This window comes from Syngnathus acus, chromosome 14 (genome assembly GCF_901709675.1).
Source record: "Syngnathus acus chromosome 14, fSynAcu1.2, whole genome shotgun sequence".
NCBI classification, from domain to species: Eukaryota; Metazoa; Chordata; class Actinopteri; order Syngnathiformes; family Syngnathidae; genus Syngnathus; species Syngnathus acus.
The window spans coordinates 4,256,458-4,272,824 of NC_051099.1; the positions used below are offsets into that span (position 1 = coordinate 4,256,458).

At 41.4% G+C, this 16,367-nt stretch overlaps 2 protein-coding genes and 1 long non-coding RNA gene across 3 annotated transcripts in view; 2 read left to right on the forward strand and 1 right to left on the reverse strand.

Annotated features, from left to right (window-relative positions):
• The first annotated feature begins 718 nt into the window (after positions 1 to 718).
• Positions 719 to 6,629, forward strand: akap10 (A kinase (PRKA) anchor protein 10). The gene is made up of 15 exons (XM_037270544.1): positions 719 to 934; positions 1,792 to 1,839; positions 1,917 to 2,102; positions 2,820 to 3,302; positions 3,374 to 3,472; positions 3,544 to 3,628; positions 3,701 to 3,824; positions 4,190 to 4,326; positions 4,386 to 4,530; positions 4,602 to 4,769; positions 4,924 to 5,033; positions 5,263 to 5,345; positions 5,440 to 5,492; positions 5,574 to 5,663; positions 5,747 to 6,629. Exons 1-15 carry the CDS (start codon positions 913 to 915, stop codon positions 5,750 to 5,752), a joined length of 1,839 nt encoding a protein of 612 aa, XP_037126439.1. The 5' UTR covers positions 719 to 912; the 3' UTR covers positions 5,753 to 6,629.
• Positions 829 to 1,444, reverse strand: LOC119134143. Its single transcript, XR_005100271.1, has 2 exons — positions 1,358 to 1,444; positions 829 to 961 (listed from the first exon to the last, which is right to left on the reverse strand). It is a non-coding gene; the product is annotated as an uncharacterized LOC119134143 (long non-coding RNA).
• Positions 6,630 to 7,361: 732 nt separating the features above from the next.
• The window catches only part of LOC119134125 (transmembrane protein 211), a 37,513-nt gene continuing 28,507 nt past the window's right edge, over positions 7,362 to 16,367 (forward strand). The window contains exon 1 of the mRNA XM_037270612.1: positions 7,362 to 8,058. Coding sequence (XP_037126507.1) covers positions 7,696 to 8,058 — 363 coding nt within the window. The 5' untranslated portion in view covers positions 7,362 to 7,695. The remainder of the gene's footprint in view (positions 8,059 to 16,367) is intronic.

Sequence of the window (16,367 nt, forward strand, 5' to 3'; positions counted from 1 at the left end):
TTGAGGCTAAATGTGAACGTTGTCCCCTCTTTTTTATAGTGAAATAAAAGATGAACCAAATCAGTTTGTGATGATGATTTACAGTTATTTTCACATAAAGTTATGGATCATAAACAGAAACTCACGAAACTTAACAAAAATGTGTCTCTTGAATATCCATCAATCCATGTGCATTGAACTCCTGATCAAACTGGCGTCCCCGGTGGTCTATGAGCAGTAAACATCGCCCTCTTCTGGTCAAAGTTACACAGTGCTGCTGCGCAAACGTGGTGCGTAAAACTCTAAATTTCTAACGGTACATTCAAATTTAATACGTAAGTATTTGCAGTCATTATACATTTCCCGTCTCTAAATGTATATAGTATACAATATTGCACGGTCAATTCACCAATTAATACTGTGTACAGTAATAAATGTATTTTCAAAATAAATATTGTGTTTAAACTGTTAGGATAAGCAGTCTATAAGATTTAATCATAATACTGTAACAGAAATGTTCTTAATAGAATTGTTTATGTTAACGATTTGGAAAATACATTTAAAAAATACTCTATTGGAGGGTAATCATGTATTTATGTACAACAATACAGCAATTATTTTCTTATTAGAATGTTTGCTTTAATAATTTGGAGTTTAATCTTGTTTTACAACAAATTATTATGCATACGCATTGTACCCTCTTAACTACATTTCCCACAATGCTCGTGTGGCAGAAGCCCGGAAGTAGGACGTTTATTGACAACATGGCTGCTGATCTGGCTGGCGCTCTGGCAAAAATTGGAATTTGACAGCGTTCATTCGCACACCATTTCAATGTGTTGAGTGTACATTGCGGATAAATTTGAATGACGGGAGCTGTCAACTCACGGGATGGTGTCAGCGAGCTGAGGAAACGCTCGGAGTAAACCCGTCATGTCGTTTTTCAAGCGGAAAGGTGAGGAAGCTGCAACGTCAACTGGCACTAGAAAAGACAGCGAGAGACAAAATGAAACTTATATCAAATGTCAAATAAGTGTAAGTGATATTTTGTCAAAGCTAGCTTTTGTTTCGGCGATCGCCTGCAGTGCGGCTCTTGTAGTAAGTAAGCGATGGTTAGCTTCCGAGTAGCCTCCCCATCATCATCATCGTTGCCTGATATAATGCAGCTTCTGTACAGGGCCACCAGGAAATAAAATAACGTGGAAATTGTATTTGTTAATGCTAACATATTTACTATTCTATTAAAAAAAAAAAACAAGCAATACCTGTATGCGTAAAGGTGTACTTTGACAGCTGATTTCTAAATAAATGAATAACGACTAAAACGCCCCAGTCAACAAGTACAACCAATTCTATTTATGACTAAACTAAGACTTACTCAAGCTGGGGGAAAGTGGAACATCTAAAACGTTTAGTAATCTTGTGTTCACATCAGCGGGGAGAGGAAACATTTTCCCCATAGGTTATAAAGCAGCTGACTCAGCAGGAGGAAATGTGAAGAAAGGACCTATCTGTCATTTACAGTTGCTTTTGGGAAGTGGCTGTTTTCTTGGGGCGTTTGAACTCATTGTGTGCTACGTTAGTTTAGACAAAATCTATAGACTACAAGAAAGAGTCTCAAATTTCCAAAAAAATAGGTCTTTCACGATCTAGTCCAGTTTCCCAGTTTTTTCCTTTTTGGTTGGAATTTGGCAACTAGGGTCACTATTTGTTATTCTTTCCGAAGACACCAATGCTAGACTTTCCACCATGCTGGTCTCAACCTTAATTGGAAATGAAAAGTGCTCATCTTTTGTCCCCCCCCAACCACAGTCAAAAGCAAAGAACCTGAGCGAGTGACCGACACAAAAGTCAACAGAGGTGAGTTGATAATTACTCAATAAGCGAGTAATCCACAATGCTAAAATTCACCTACCCTGTGAACCCTTCATTCAAAGGTCTCGTCAGCCCTCACTCTCCATCGCTGCCACTGAAGAACAACCATGCTATACAGGAAACTGCGGGGCCCAGCCATGTGGCCATCAACGCCATCTCTGCCAACATGGACTCCTTCGCCCGTGGTCGTACGGCCATCCTCAAGAAGCAGCCCAGCCGCATGGAAGCTGCGCACTTTGGTGATCTCGGTACGTACCCTGATTTGTATTTTTCAACTTTAAAAATGGTATGACCAAAGCAGAAAGGCTAACAAAAAATGTACAGTGGTTTACTCTGGCAAAAATATTCAGGATTAATATGGTGAAATAACAGCTCGAACTGATCCTTGAGTAAACACGCAGTGGTGAATGGCTAGTATGGCAGATATGGGCTGGGCATCACGTAGGTGGAAGAACCAGTACCACAGCCCATGCAACAGAACATGAGTGAAACAGGCTGCAAGAAAAGAATAATGATGAATCATAGTTGGATGCAAATTTGCAGTGTGGTGAGCCAACCACTAAGTTTCCTGCTGTTTTGATGTGACGGGATGTACCTGGAATGACTAAAATGTCCTTTCAAAAAAAAAAAATGTGGCCTTGAATTTGCTGTGCAGCCCTCAGGCACATTCTTGTGATTTCATCCCTTTAGAATGCTTGACGCTATTTGAGCCATCTCTCGCAAACGTTAGCTGCTAGTCGTTCATCTCAAGCATGATATCAAAACATTCCTTGCGAGTGCACTTTGTACCACTCACTCTGGAGCTTTCAGGAACTTCACAAAACACAACTTGATTTAAAATTTCGCCCAGTCTGGACTACATATTCAGCTACAATGAGAAAGCAAATGTAATTTACAAATATAAAAATCTTCAGATTGGACCTTTGCCTTCCATTTATTTCAAGTACATGTGTTGTGTGCTGCAGGTCATTCCAGCGTGAACTATCAGCCGCAGGAGACCCGCTCTCGGCTCTCCAAGACGGTGGACCAGGTGCTCCGGGACAATGTGGCCATCCCCCATTACATGCGTTTTATGGAGCGTCAGGGTGCCGACCACTTGGTTCGCTTCTGGCTGGAGGCTGAGAACTTCCGCGCCACCAGCTGGTCATGGGTCCGAGCGCACAGCCTCAACTCGGTCAAACACAGCTCCTTGGCCGAACCCGTCAGCGACTCCGTCGAGGTGCCGGAGCTCCCCAAGCACAATTCCGTTGCCCTGGGCTGGAACAGCGCAGGAGACGCGGCGCAGGCGCAGCTTGAGCAGCGAGAACCCTCCAGCGCAGGCGCAGGCATGCCGCCCGGAAGCCCTCGAGCCGGAACTCCTAGCAGGCGGGCTCCATCCAGGACGGGGACTCCTTCCAAAATGCAGTCCAACATCAGCTTGCGAGATCTCTCAGACAAGCTCATGAGAAGTAAGGCATGGTTGGAAAAATGTTATGTAATCATGCGCAAGTATGTAATCCTACGAGCTGTCTTGTTTTAGATATCGAAAAAGACGCAGTTAACATCTTCACCAAGTACGTCTCCCCGGATGCCGCCAGGCCCATCCCAATCACGGAACAGATCCGAAACGATATAGTTGGTAAGATGGACGGAATTCTTCCGAGTAGTAAAGATAACGTATAACTCTGTTCCTGCTCTTTCTGCCTTCAGCTAAGATTTGCGGCGAGGATGGCATGGTTGACCCAAATTGCTTCGTCATTGCACAGTCGGTCATCTTCACCATCTTAGAGCAACAGTAAGTTACTAAGTCACACAGCCTTAGTTATAACGATTATAGTTTAACAAATTCCTCTCAATGTATTCCTAGGTACTTTATTGAATTCCTACGGAGTCATCATTTTTGTAAATACCAGATTGAAGTGTTGACAAGTGGCTCTGTGTTTCTGGCTGACATCTTGTTCTGCGAGTCAGCTCTCTTTTACTTCTCTGAGGTGAGTCGGAGCAAAATATCAACCTGGTTATCTTTTCATGTTTCTTAGCAATAAGCAAGCAGAAGTGCATATTAATTCCATACCCATAATGCAATTCTGATATCTTGAGAGATTGTAACCATTTTAGCACTGCTGGTCAACGTTGTAAAAAAAAGGAACCGAAAAGGCGAACACCAAAAACAACAGCCGCAATGAATCTGTACAAACCTCTCAGTAATCATTGCAGTTTGAATTTCTTGTATTTTTGCTCCAACAGAGCTTGTCTTGCGCAATGCATTGCATCACTTCCTGGTTCCTTCCACCCAATAACAAAACATACTGACAGACTTAAGGAAACTTGAGTGAAACGTTTGCTAACTTTGCAGTACATGGAAAAGGAGGAGGCGATGAACGTACTGCAGTTCTGGCTGGCGGCCGACAACTTCCAAGACCAGCTCGCAGCTAAGAAGGGCCAGTATGATGGCCAAGAGGCCCAAAACGACGCCATGATTCTTTACGACAAGTAGGTGTCAATGAAAACGACCAAAGCACTTTGCCTTGCTTATCTTTTTTGTTCCTTAGGTATTTCTCACTCCAAGCTACCAACCCTCTGGGATTTGGCGACACGGTCCGCATGGAGATCGAGTCCAACATCTGCCGGGAGGGGGGGCCTCTTCCGGAATGCTTTACCACTCCACTTAGACAAGCCTGGACCACCATGGAGAGGGTACGGGAGGAATTATTATTTTATTTTTTCTCTCTCAATACTTTTAAGAATACCCTTGTGCGTGTGTTCAGGTGTACATGCCAGGCTTTCTGTCGAGTAACCTTTACTACAAATATCTGAGTGACCTCCTCAATTCGGTGCGGGCCGACGAGTTTGTGAATGTCAACACTCCGGGTCAGGGCGGACCGGCGGACAACGAGCGCTCGAGTTCAAGTGCCGGCGAGGCCTCTCTGATGCAGGTGACCCCAAGCCTCGAGCACCCTGGGGGTGGGCGGGGCTGGTATTTCATGACATTTACAAACTGGAGAGTCTTTGTTAATGTCAAAGAGTACAGGAGAGATCAATTCAATGTTAATTGTAGAGCATATTGTGAACATGGTGTCTCTACAACAGTCTGGTGTCAAAAAGGCAGCGATAAAGATCTTGAAAAACTTCGATGAGGCCATCACGGTGGACGTCGCCAGTCTTGACCCCGAATCTTTGTACCAGAGGCCATATGCTGGGTGAGTGTTGAAGATTGTTGTTATTCTACTATTTTCATGCATTGCTCACCATTTCACAATTTAAATCTCATGAAACTCTGCAGTGTAAATACAATTTTGGATGAAAACTGAAACCAATCATTCTAAAAGCTCTTTGCAGAAGTGTGCACACCCCCAAAATTTACCATCCTTCAAATATTTCACCTTTTTTAGCCCACTACTTATTTTGCTCCATTTTTTCCTGTTGTAGAAAGATGACATTTGGGAGAGTGAATGAGTTGGGCCAATTTATCAGGGAGGCAGAACCCGAACCAGACGTGAAGAAATCCAAAGGTATAATACACCCTCACTCGCTCGGCATCTTACGCGCAGTGAGGAGCTCAAGCATTTTATGCATGGCGGTGTTGCCCCTTTTGTTCCAATTTAGGCTTCATGTTTTCTCAAGCAATGAAGAAATGGGTCCAAGGCAACTCAAATGAGGTGAGCCCCCAACAACAAATATTCATAATAATAATGTCACATCAACGACAAGGCACTTAATGAGACTGAATGTTCTTGTAGGCTCAGGAGGAAATGGCCTGGCAGATTGCTAAAATGATTGTCAACGATGTTGTTCAGTCAAACCACGACAGTCCTGGAAAGTCCACCAAGGTATATATTTGTATTAAAAAAAAAAAGAAAAATCACAGTCCACAGCAATTGAAAATACTCTTTTGTTTTTTGTCTCCATGCAGTTATGACCCTGACAAGACTGTCCCCTTGCAAATGCTGGCTAGCGATACAAACACGGCTTACCCTGCAACAAAGTAAAAGTACCTCATTATTCCAACTCCAAAACACTATGAAGGTGCGCAGCGGTCAGTGGAAGTGCAGCCAAGCTCTTGCATCACATGACGGGGAATCTTTCCAATTCAGTCTGGTTCTTAAAGCACTTCTTGCACAAAGACGAAGCATGTCCGTCAAGATTACAACCAAACTGTTGCAGACTCTCGTTGTGTTGTCTCATCTCGGACCTCTGGAGGATGTCAGTAGACTGAATTACGTTTCCTCAAGACAACTCCCCATTGCCTCTTCTTTTTAATGATCATTCCTTGTTTTTAGAAGACCGCTTTTCTTTAAGATAGCTAAATAACAGTTAATTATGCACCCCTTTCCCCTACTTAAACTTGCCTGACCAATGATGAATTACATCAATTTTATTTATAGAGGCTCTGCAAATGACAATGAGATAGAGGAAATACCTCTTGGCACCTTTTGAGAGTGTAGGACAAAAAAACAACAACTCCAAAATGAATACAAATGCTCCAGTTGTGATGGAAAATTCCATGTTCTAAATGGTATATATAGCTATATATGTATATTGTAGACTGGTTTCTCCCATATATAAACGTCAGTACTTTTTTGTCTCATGGTGGCCGCCGTTTTCTTTTCTGTATGCATCTCAGAAACAACTGTGCTCAATGAATTAAGCTGTTTTTTTGGTTTTCTTTTGAGCCTTACTGGGGTGTAGAAAGGAATTTTGGTACTATGTACCACTAATGTTTTCTGATATGTATGTGCACCTAATCGAAGTCTATTTAAATTGTGTTTGATTTAAATACATACACTCAAAGATTTCGTCTCTGCTCTTTCATCCAAACCAGGCAACGTTTTTCAAGAAACATAGGATAATGTATTTTGTTTTGTAACGATTCTGTCTGAATTCTGCTGTTACAACAATTGTCCAGAAGGTGGCAGTGTTGACTGCTTTGTAAGCAAATCCATTGATGACTTCTGACAATGTACAGTTCTCCCACTAAGAACTAATTAATTTTTCAAAAACAGAACACAATTCACCAATTAGAAAGGATCGGCCCTGTTTTTCCTCTCGTATAGCTGAGATGAATACTATGGAAAGATTTAATTAAGTAATTAAAGTAAACAACAAATAGTAGACTTTTTAGGACAGCTCAAGTGTGTATATGACATTTTAAGACAGAAGGCTATTTTGCTCCGGTGGGTAACAGTTTTTTTTTTTTTTTTTTGCGTGGGGACACCTGCTGTCAAATAAACAATAATTTAAATAAACAGGTCGTACCATAACCGTGATTTCCTCCTAAGTAAAAGGTAGTCGGATGCAATTATAAAGAATAAATGCACAATATTGGGAACGAATATGAAGACATATCAAGAGCAAAGAGTAAAATGAACAGAGGGGATATTATTTTTAAAAATCCCACAATGCTATAACTAAATAAAATGCAGCACAACAAAGGAGAGATATTTTGACATTTATTTTTATTTTGAATGTATTTTCCGGAAGTGCTTTTTGTGACCATATTTAATTGACGTTGTCCGGGCGTAGTCTGGAATAAACGCAAAGTGCAAGGTTGTCCGCGCGCAGGAGACGCGCAAGAGGCGGAGACCCACGGACTTTGGTGTCATTGGCTCGGGCGCTCCTCCACCTGACAGCTGCGCGCCCACTTGTGGGTGTGACAAACATTTCGTGCACGCGGCGTGGATCTCCACACTTGGACACTACATATGATTTTTTTTGTTCTGGATCTTTTTGGTTTCGTCTCGAGAAGCTGTTGACGCACGAGCTCAGTAGTGACACTTCCACGGCGGACTTCCGTGGACAGGGGATGTTTTGCAGATGTAGTGCATTGGAGCACAGGTAGACTTTTATTTTTATGGACTCCAAATGATTTTGCTCCACCTGGGACGGGAGAAGAAAGAAGAAAAATCCGGGTGTGGAGTCTGTGTTTGTATGGGCTTTGCGCCCCACCTTGCCTCCACCATGTTCAGCTGCGTGGGCTGCTTCTGGGTGCTTCTCTCCTCCGCCCTGGTCGCCGTGTGCAGTTTCAGTTTCATCTCTCCTGCGTGGATTGTGAAGGAGCAGCTGAGGAACACCAATCACCAACATCAGCACCATCATTATCATCATAAGGAGTCCGTGAGCTTCGGCTTGCTGTGGCACTGCTCCGAGTCTCTGGACCACATGTACCGTTGCTACACCTTTGGAGGCTTGGGCAAATTTGCTGAGATCCCATCCAGTTCGTGGCAGGTAACTCACACACACAAACAAAATCAGCATCATTGTCACGTGGGTGCATGATGGAGCATTGCATTAATTTTAAACAGGCAGTATTTTTTACATAATGACGTTGTCATGTCTGCCTCCTGAAGTTCAGGGTTCGAATGTCAACTGAGGCCTGCTCTAGTAGAGCTTTAGTTTAAGCATCAGATTATCTGATGACTGTTTGAACTCAGCAAAAGAATTGCTACGGCGCATACAAGTCACCTCTGGAGTTATGATTTATGCATAAAGTCGTATTAGCATTTGAAAGGGAGATATTAATAAATTGCCACTGGAGTGACTGCAGTGCAAGTATTTTCAAACTGAGGCCAATGCAACACAAGTAAAAAGGTGGAGGGGACACCCAATGGGCTCAGTGGAAAAACACAAACCCCACCAGGCGCTTATAATGTCATTTCACCACTCAGTGAAGCAGAACAACTTGTAAAAAGGGAGCAATGTCATGTCATGAATTTCACTTATGATTTCTTTTGAATTGGCCTTATTGACGGCATGAAAATAAATGTTAAGGCCACATTTGCATCTATGGACAAATTAGATGAACTTCAATTGAATTCAATTCTAAAGGCATATTTGGACATACTTTTTTTTTTTTTTTTTAATGAGGCCAATTGTACACTGTTCCACCTGGAGGGAGGTGATGCAATAGCAACCCCACACTCAATTAGTGACACAAGAAACAGAATCCGTTGAACTACCATTATGAGTGGCTTCTTAAATCTACTGTAACACATCTCTCTTCTCCCCGCAGCCATTAACTCTCACTACGGCGAAAGCCATTTGTATGAAAGCGTGTACGCCGGTGGGAAATCATGTTACGGGGTCGAATGCACATGTTTGAATTCCCTTCTTCTCCTTGGGGAGTCCCGCACCCAATGTGTCGAGACAAAGACAGACTTTTCTTTACCGGCGGCCTCATTGCACGACAGTGTCGACACGCTTTGACAAAGTGTGACCTGTCTTGCTGAGACCAAAAGCAGACATGTTACCACCAAGCGGGTAATCAAAACAGATATCGACGTGCAAGCTGCCTGCCCGCGGCATCATTGATTGTGTAATTAGTGAGGTCACATGGAGTAATGTTCGAGGGACACTGGAGGAAAAACAGCAAGAGGTGAAGTCTGTAAGCTGATTTCAATCCAATTTTGCCAAGTCCAACTGAGCTGTTTTCCATTTTCTGTCTACATCAGTATCAGTGAGGACTTCCTTTGTCCTACCACAATCTTGTTGCAATTATGGCTGAATGATTTAGAATGATTTCCTTCAATATTGCCGTTATGATTCAATAGGCCATTATTTTGTCAAGGCAGAGCCGTTGCTACAGGGTGGCCAGAGGGGGCCGCACCCACCTACCAAGATGCTTATTTATCCTTCCCATTTGAGATCAACTCAATCTAATAATGTCAAATATCATCACAATAATACTTTTTTTAATATAATATAATAAATATAAAAAAAAAAAATATTAAAAATATATAAATATATATATAACTATTTTATATTATTATATAATGATATCATTATTTGATTGTAGTTGCTATTTTTTTTGTGTGTGAAATACTTAAGTCCAGTAAACTTAATATAATGTGGATTTGAATTCCAGGGGTGCACCTTGCACTAGGTTGTGCAAGTGTACCTAATGAAATGTCTGGTAGTGAGCTGGGCTTTTTCTTTCAGCACCCAAAAGTATATTCGCTGATCCATAGCTTATCCTGGCTTCGACGCGAGGAAGGAACGAGAGCCGCCGGCGGGTCAGCAGTCGTGTTTTTTACTGCCATTCCTTCCGCCGAGTTGTTTTTCACATGGTTGATTTTGAGCATGGCCGCACATCATCCTGCTGCCGGTGAAGCCGTGCTGCCTGGCAAACAAAAATGAGGTCGACACACCCACGACTGCAGACTCAGCCTGCTATAAATTAGGTTATTTTTGTTGATTTGTTTGTTTTGGTTGCCTGTTTTACCTTGACTGGCATATAAATTGTCTCATTCCAGAAACTTTTGCAGCATGAACTTGAATGTGTCGGCCAACTTCTTTAACTTTTTATTCCCAAACATCATCAAGTCACAGTTGTGATGTTGATTGATGAAACACACACAAAAGGTGTTAAGGCTGTTTTGACTTGCTTCGCTACACACGAGCGAGAAATTGCAAGTGTCGAGAGGCATGTGTCCAAATGATGAATAGAATGAGGCGTGTAGCGAGCGGACAAACACGGTCGTCTAAATTTTATATCCATCTAGGCGAAATGGAGAGGAAATCAGTTCAGGAGAAGGATTTATGATCCACTCTGACGGATGGATTGATGCTAGCTGCAATGTATGTTTATTTTCTCCTGCTTTGCACATTTTTAGGTGCACCTTCAAAAGTCATTGATGGGATGGAGTGGGATGATTGATTTGGAAAAAACATCGCATTGTATTTTTATTTCCCCCTCAATATTGGGATTTAAAAAATTTTCGGTGTCACTAATATGTAAATGTCAAGCCATTTTTTTTTTTTCTTCCAAATTGTAGCTTTTGTGATATAAAAATCGCATTCGACTTCACAGCAATGTCAATTTAAATTCGATTAATTATTAGAATATACTCACAAAATCATCCGTAAAGTTCTAATTGGTTTTTAAATAGTCCTCTTTGTCACACTGATCTAATTTTGACAAAATCCGGACGCAACCTCACATTTTCTCAATCAGAGACTGGAGGAGTCACAGAAAGGCAGCAGTGGACATCCTTGGAAATGTATTCATTGATTCTTAGAACAAAACAAAAAAAACTGTTGTGAAATCCCCCCTCTTTGCTTTCGTGTGATGTTGGACACAATATACAGTTTTTTTTTTTTTTTCCTAGTAGGGCCAGTGCAAGGGCATCGCAGCAGCACTTCCCTCACGAAGAGCTGCTGAGTCAGCGAGCATTGGCAGGCCACCTTCCATTTGTTAAGCAGCTTGTCACTTCTACTGTGGATCCTGCGGGTAGTTTATGTATTGATTTACCCGAGAGCCGTCTTCCCTGTTTTCCAAGATAAATGATAGCTCACTATGCTTGTTGCATACAAGCCACCGTGTAGAAGTGTCGACCCTGGAATGACATGCGAAACAATTTACAACTTTAATTTAGTAATTCGAAATACGTTTTCCATCATGATGTGACATAATGTGGTGGAGGAAAAAAATCTGCTTGGAGAAGATGCTACATCTACTGATGACTGTAGGTTGCTCCATTTTTTCATTTCTCACCAAATTCTGCGAGATCAAACCGTAAAGCCTCCCGGAATGTGGCCGAGCTTCCGAGCGTTACTCTTTCATCAAATCCCACAGTAAGCTTTGTGGCTTCAGAAAAAATAAATAAAAAATCAAGTCCCATGGGTCTTGACTTTCAAAATTCAATAAAGGGGAAATGTCGCTGGATTTCTACTTTGAGGCATCCGTCATTTGGACAATCTTTTTGGTCGGTTGGCTCGGATAATCGTTTCAAAGGAAATATAATATGCAAATAATTGTGCCATAAATCACCTCAACCCATCAGAATGAAAGTGATCCACTCTGAGGGCTTTATTGGTCAAACTCCTTAACATGCAAGTGGCTGCTCTTTACAAAAAAGACGAAGTGCACTACATCAAATACAAGTGATGCAACTATGAGCTTGAATCGGTAATGCGCCCTCCTTGGTAACACTTTTCACTTGATTTAATTGAAAAAGGACTTCCGATCATATTTTCCCCGCTGGTAAGATGAAACAAGTTTAAATGATGTGTCAAATACTCAAATACTCGTTCTGCCGGGGTCGGGGAGTTTGCTGCATCCACCATACTTGCTGCTGTTTTTTTCACACTATACATGAATTATGAAATGTGCACTCAGGCCCGGTGCTGCAGCGTACTATGCATATAGTTAAAAGTGTACTGTCGGAGCTTTGGAGGGTGTTAGAGGAGGAGGGAGGGTGAAGAGCAGCCTTCACCAAAGCCCTTCACTCTCTGACACATGGAGAGGAAGGCGCAAAAATGCTTGATAGTTAGAAACAAGATGAGAGTGGACTGATTTACTCAACGTTTGCAAAAGTGGCTGGAAACTTAATTGCATTTTTTTTTTTTGCATATTCAGGGAGGTTTATATGTAAACTGATGAATTTAGCATGTGACTGTAATGGTGACGCCAAGAAACACAAGCAAAATGAGAAATTTTTTTTTCTACTTGTGTACATTTTTGAAAGGCTCAAAACAAAAATTCTTATTTGCAAATTGGATGACTGAATAACTGGTGTCAAACTCAAGGCCCGGGGGCCAGATACGGCCCGCCACATCATTTTATGTGGCCCGCGAAGACAAATTGTGCATCAAATTCGTGTATCATTACTAGAATTGCAAATTGTCTTCACTTTTAATATCTTTTTTTTTTTAATATTTGACCAGTTTTTACTCGTCTGATTTGAAAACGAGTTATTTGTCAGTTTGTTTTGTAGCTTTTACTTTATATAATATGAGGTGCTCATACATTTATTTGTCATAATGGCCCTCCGAAAGAAGCTATGACTACAATGTGGCCCGTGAAAAAAATGAGTTTGACGCCCCTGAAGGCTAACTTGTCATTACGCCTATTTAATTAGTATAGTGATAGATTTATTATTATTTTTTTGGGTCACTCTGACAATCTTGACAAATTTCTTCTGTGTGTGTGTGTGGCCTACACAACAGCAACAGTAGACAAAACAGATGGATGGATCTCTGTCACGATCACAGTTTGATTACTGCCAAAGAGAACTAAGTGCACTTGAGCATCCACCAGTGGGCTGCGAGATGTGCAATATGTGGGCTGCAGTGTTATTATGCCAACATAAAAGAGGACAAAGAAAAGACAAAGAAATGCTCTAGCTCCCAGCCTCTCTCCTCACATCTTCAGTTTCTTCAACCCTCACATCTCATCTCTCCTCCTACAGGCGGCTAATGTTTGAAACAGTTCTGCCATGCTGATTGTTTGGATGCCAAACACGCTCTAATGACTGATTTTCTTTTATTCTTAATTTCCTTCATAACATGTCATTTCTTATTAAGAGCCGCTTTGAAAAGCAGGGGAACGAGGTGGCATCAAAGTATCAGGTGCTCCTTAATACAATTGCTGAGTCCTTTTGAGAGAAAGGCGGAACTTTGCCCGAGGTTCCCCCGCCCGCCTTTGAGTACCCACTAGCAGCTCATTATGAGAACTGAATAAATCTCTGAGGTTGTCATCATTAAATCGGGCCAGGAGGGATCCCCGCACTTTTCAATCCGGTTATATGATCCTCTCATCTAGACTGATCCACCTTTGTGATCTATAATAAAGGAGGCGAGGAGGCGGGAGAAGAAGCAGAGTGAGCACATTTCTGGACTTGATGTCACTTTTTTTCAACTTTCCCACACATCAACACAAACCAGCCCACCATTTCTCCAAAAGATAGAGGATGAAGTCAGAAGTCGGGTTGAACTTTGAGTTTTCAGTTAAGTGAGAGGACTTCTGATTGACCAAGGGAATCCGTTTCGTAGCCGGCGATGATGCCAAAACTTTTGTGCTAATAAAAGGGACATATTATGGGAAATTGACTTTTTAACTGCCTTTTTTGATATATATTTTTATTGTGCTGTTGTGTTCAAATGTTCTCATGGTGTGGTCTCAGTGCTGCAGGAAACAGTCACAGTAATCTTTTTTTTTTATTATTATTTGCTGCACAGCCCATTTGTGGCACTGCTGGAGCCAGATGGACGTTTGGACAGCAGTCACACAATTTATGATGACCCAATAAATGAAGTATTGGAATGCTGATTGCATTTATTGCATTGCCTGTAGGATCAGTTTGTGCACTCATCCTGAAGAATATTGGAGAAGTCGCAATATCTGTTGTTGTTGGAAATGTCCTTTTAGCCAAAGGAAACAAACAGACACAACTTGGGTGATAAAGCATTGTTATGGTTGCAGAGCACATTTTTGCTCAGGCTTAATTTAACAAGGCAAGTTGTGCAGCAGGTGTCTATGTGCACATTTGTTCTTTTATTGCTATTAAATGCTAATCTTTTAAATGCCAAGTTCAGAAGCCTTATATTTCTAGTGGGGCGCTTTAAATGTGGAATTCTCTGGATTGCACCATATTTGATAGTCAAGTGCTTAACACTAATGGAGAATACATTTGCTGGATATATTACCCGACATTGATTTGTTGTAATTCCCTAGTCTTATATACGTTTTATTATTTCTGTACATTCAATAACAACGCTGTAAAATAATACTTTGACTGCACTGAGCATGTTTGCATGTGATATGAGAAAAAGGAAGAACACATTCTTTTTTTTTTTTGCAAGGCTGTGTAAATAAGCACACTTAATGAAATATAAAATCCACTTAAAACGTGATAGCAACAACTTTTTTTTTTTTTAATCCAGTGGCATCACCCAGACTCCATGTTTTTGCACGTGTGTGGGCAAAGTGTTTCTGAATGTCACATCCTATCTGCAGCTTGCCCCTGAGGCCCAAACGGACACTCCATCCACATGTCAGGTGATTAATCTCCACTTCTCGCTCCCCCTCATATCCGCTGCATCCTGTATTCTAGTCAGTGTGTACACACAACCTGGTGGGACGTTTGCAGGCCACTCGCACATCATTTTCTATCGCTGCCGTTCAACAAGAAGTGTACATTACCCAGATCGTAATTTAGAAGTGCTTTTCAGATTAGCAAAAATGGATGAATAAATGGGTTTCTTGAGTAGACACGCTTGGGGGGGGGTCAATTTGAGGGTCAATCATTTCACTCCCCTCTTGTCCTTCATTAAGACGAGTCATTAGAAAGCGGCGTATTTATTTCTCTTAAGAGCATCATCACTTTGGCAATGAACAATCAAGGTTCGCGACGACTATTTAACGACATGGATATATTTACTGCAGTAAAGTCCCCGGTGACGACGCAATTAAATTTCATTGAACGCTGTAGCGGAATTATGTAATCTAAGAATTCTCCTAATGATCCCTTTGTTACTGGAAGCAGCTGGGTGGCGTGTTTTTGTGCAGTTATAAGTCTCCAGCATGCTCATCGTGCGTTTATTGCAAGGAAGCAATTACATTTCTTTATAAAGAAGTCATGTTGCCTGAGAACGCGATAATGGCAGAGGGTTGTCTGACAGGGTTACTTTCCAAATGAGATTAGGTTGCATGTTCCAATGTTTCACACACATTTTCCCTCCCGTTCAGATCATTTGCTTTGCACGGGAAGTACAGCTGTCGCACGCAGGGGTACCGCACATAATTACAACCTATTTAGAGAGCATTTCACACAATTGAACTCGCTCAGAATTGTGTCAGTACGGTCGTGGAATCATGCCTGCGAGTAAAAGCGTCAATGAGTTTGTTTTATTGCAACAGATGATAAATGAGGACAGATTAATTAATTAAAAGGCAATTTCAAAAAAATGATTCGTTGGATTTCAAAGCTAATTTTGCCAATGATCGTCAATATAATATTAATATAAAGCAGCTGACTTTATATCAAAATGGAAAAAAAAAAAAAAAACGCCACAAATTTACTGTAGAATTTACAGCCTGATTTTCACTTGCCGCTACCAAAGGATCAATTAGTTTTCCCCCCCCCCCCCCCCCACACTAAAACATCCTAACGTGGCATATATTGCTTGAAGGGAAGTACAACTCATATAATTGGATGTTGCTGTCTTCCCCCTCTTTCACTTCCACTTGCCCATACGAGACGTGATTGATGCTTTAATGTGTCACTGCATTGTGGGCAGCATTCAAGAAGCTGCTGAGAGAAAGACGACATGAATAGCATTGAAGTGGAACAAGGCAGGAGAACAAAGAGCATAGAACATAACGCTTCTTTTTGGGAGTGTGCTGGTTCATTATTTCTTCATTCAATTGTCTACATTGGAACAAGAAAGCCAAAATTGACTGAGAGATTTTACCTTGTGCCTTTAACCTGTTTCTTCTTTGTTTGTTTTTTTACTTGCTGTCTCTTGAAAGTTAATTAACTTGATTATTTGGCATCACTAAGATGACCTGAACTTTGCTTGAGACCTGAAACAAGCTTTTTCCAAGTCTCAGGTTCCACTTTCTTAGATTTTTACAGATTGTGACATACCGTATTTTCCGCACTATAAGGCGCACCGGATTATAAGGCGCAGTTTCAATAAATGGCCCATTTTAAAACTTTGTCCATATATAAGTCCATATATTTGGACACGTCTGCCGTAGTGGCTCAATATTGGTCCATATATAAGGCGCACCGGATTATAAGGCGCACTGTCGG

Excerpts from the sequence above, each read along its gene's own strand:
- akap10 (XM_037270544.1), top strand. The coding sequence starts at position 913 with ATGTCGTTTTTCAAGCGGAAAG. Across the intron at positions 3,473-3,543 it reads GATCCGAAACGATATAGTTG|CTAAGATTTGCGGCGAGGAT; the intron begins GTAAGATGGACG and ends TTCTGCCTTCAG. Across the intron at positions 4,770-4,923 it reads GCGAGGCCTCTCTGATGCAG|TCTGGTGTCAAAAAGGCAGC; the intron begins GTGACCCCAAGC and ends TCTCTACAACAG.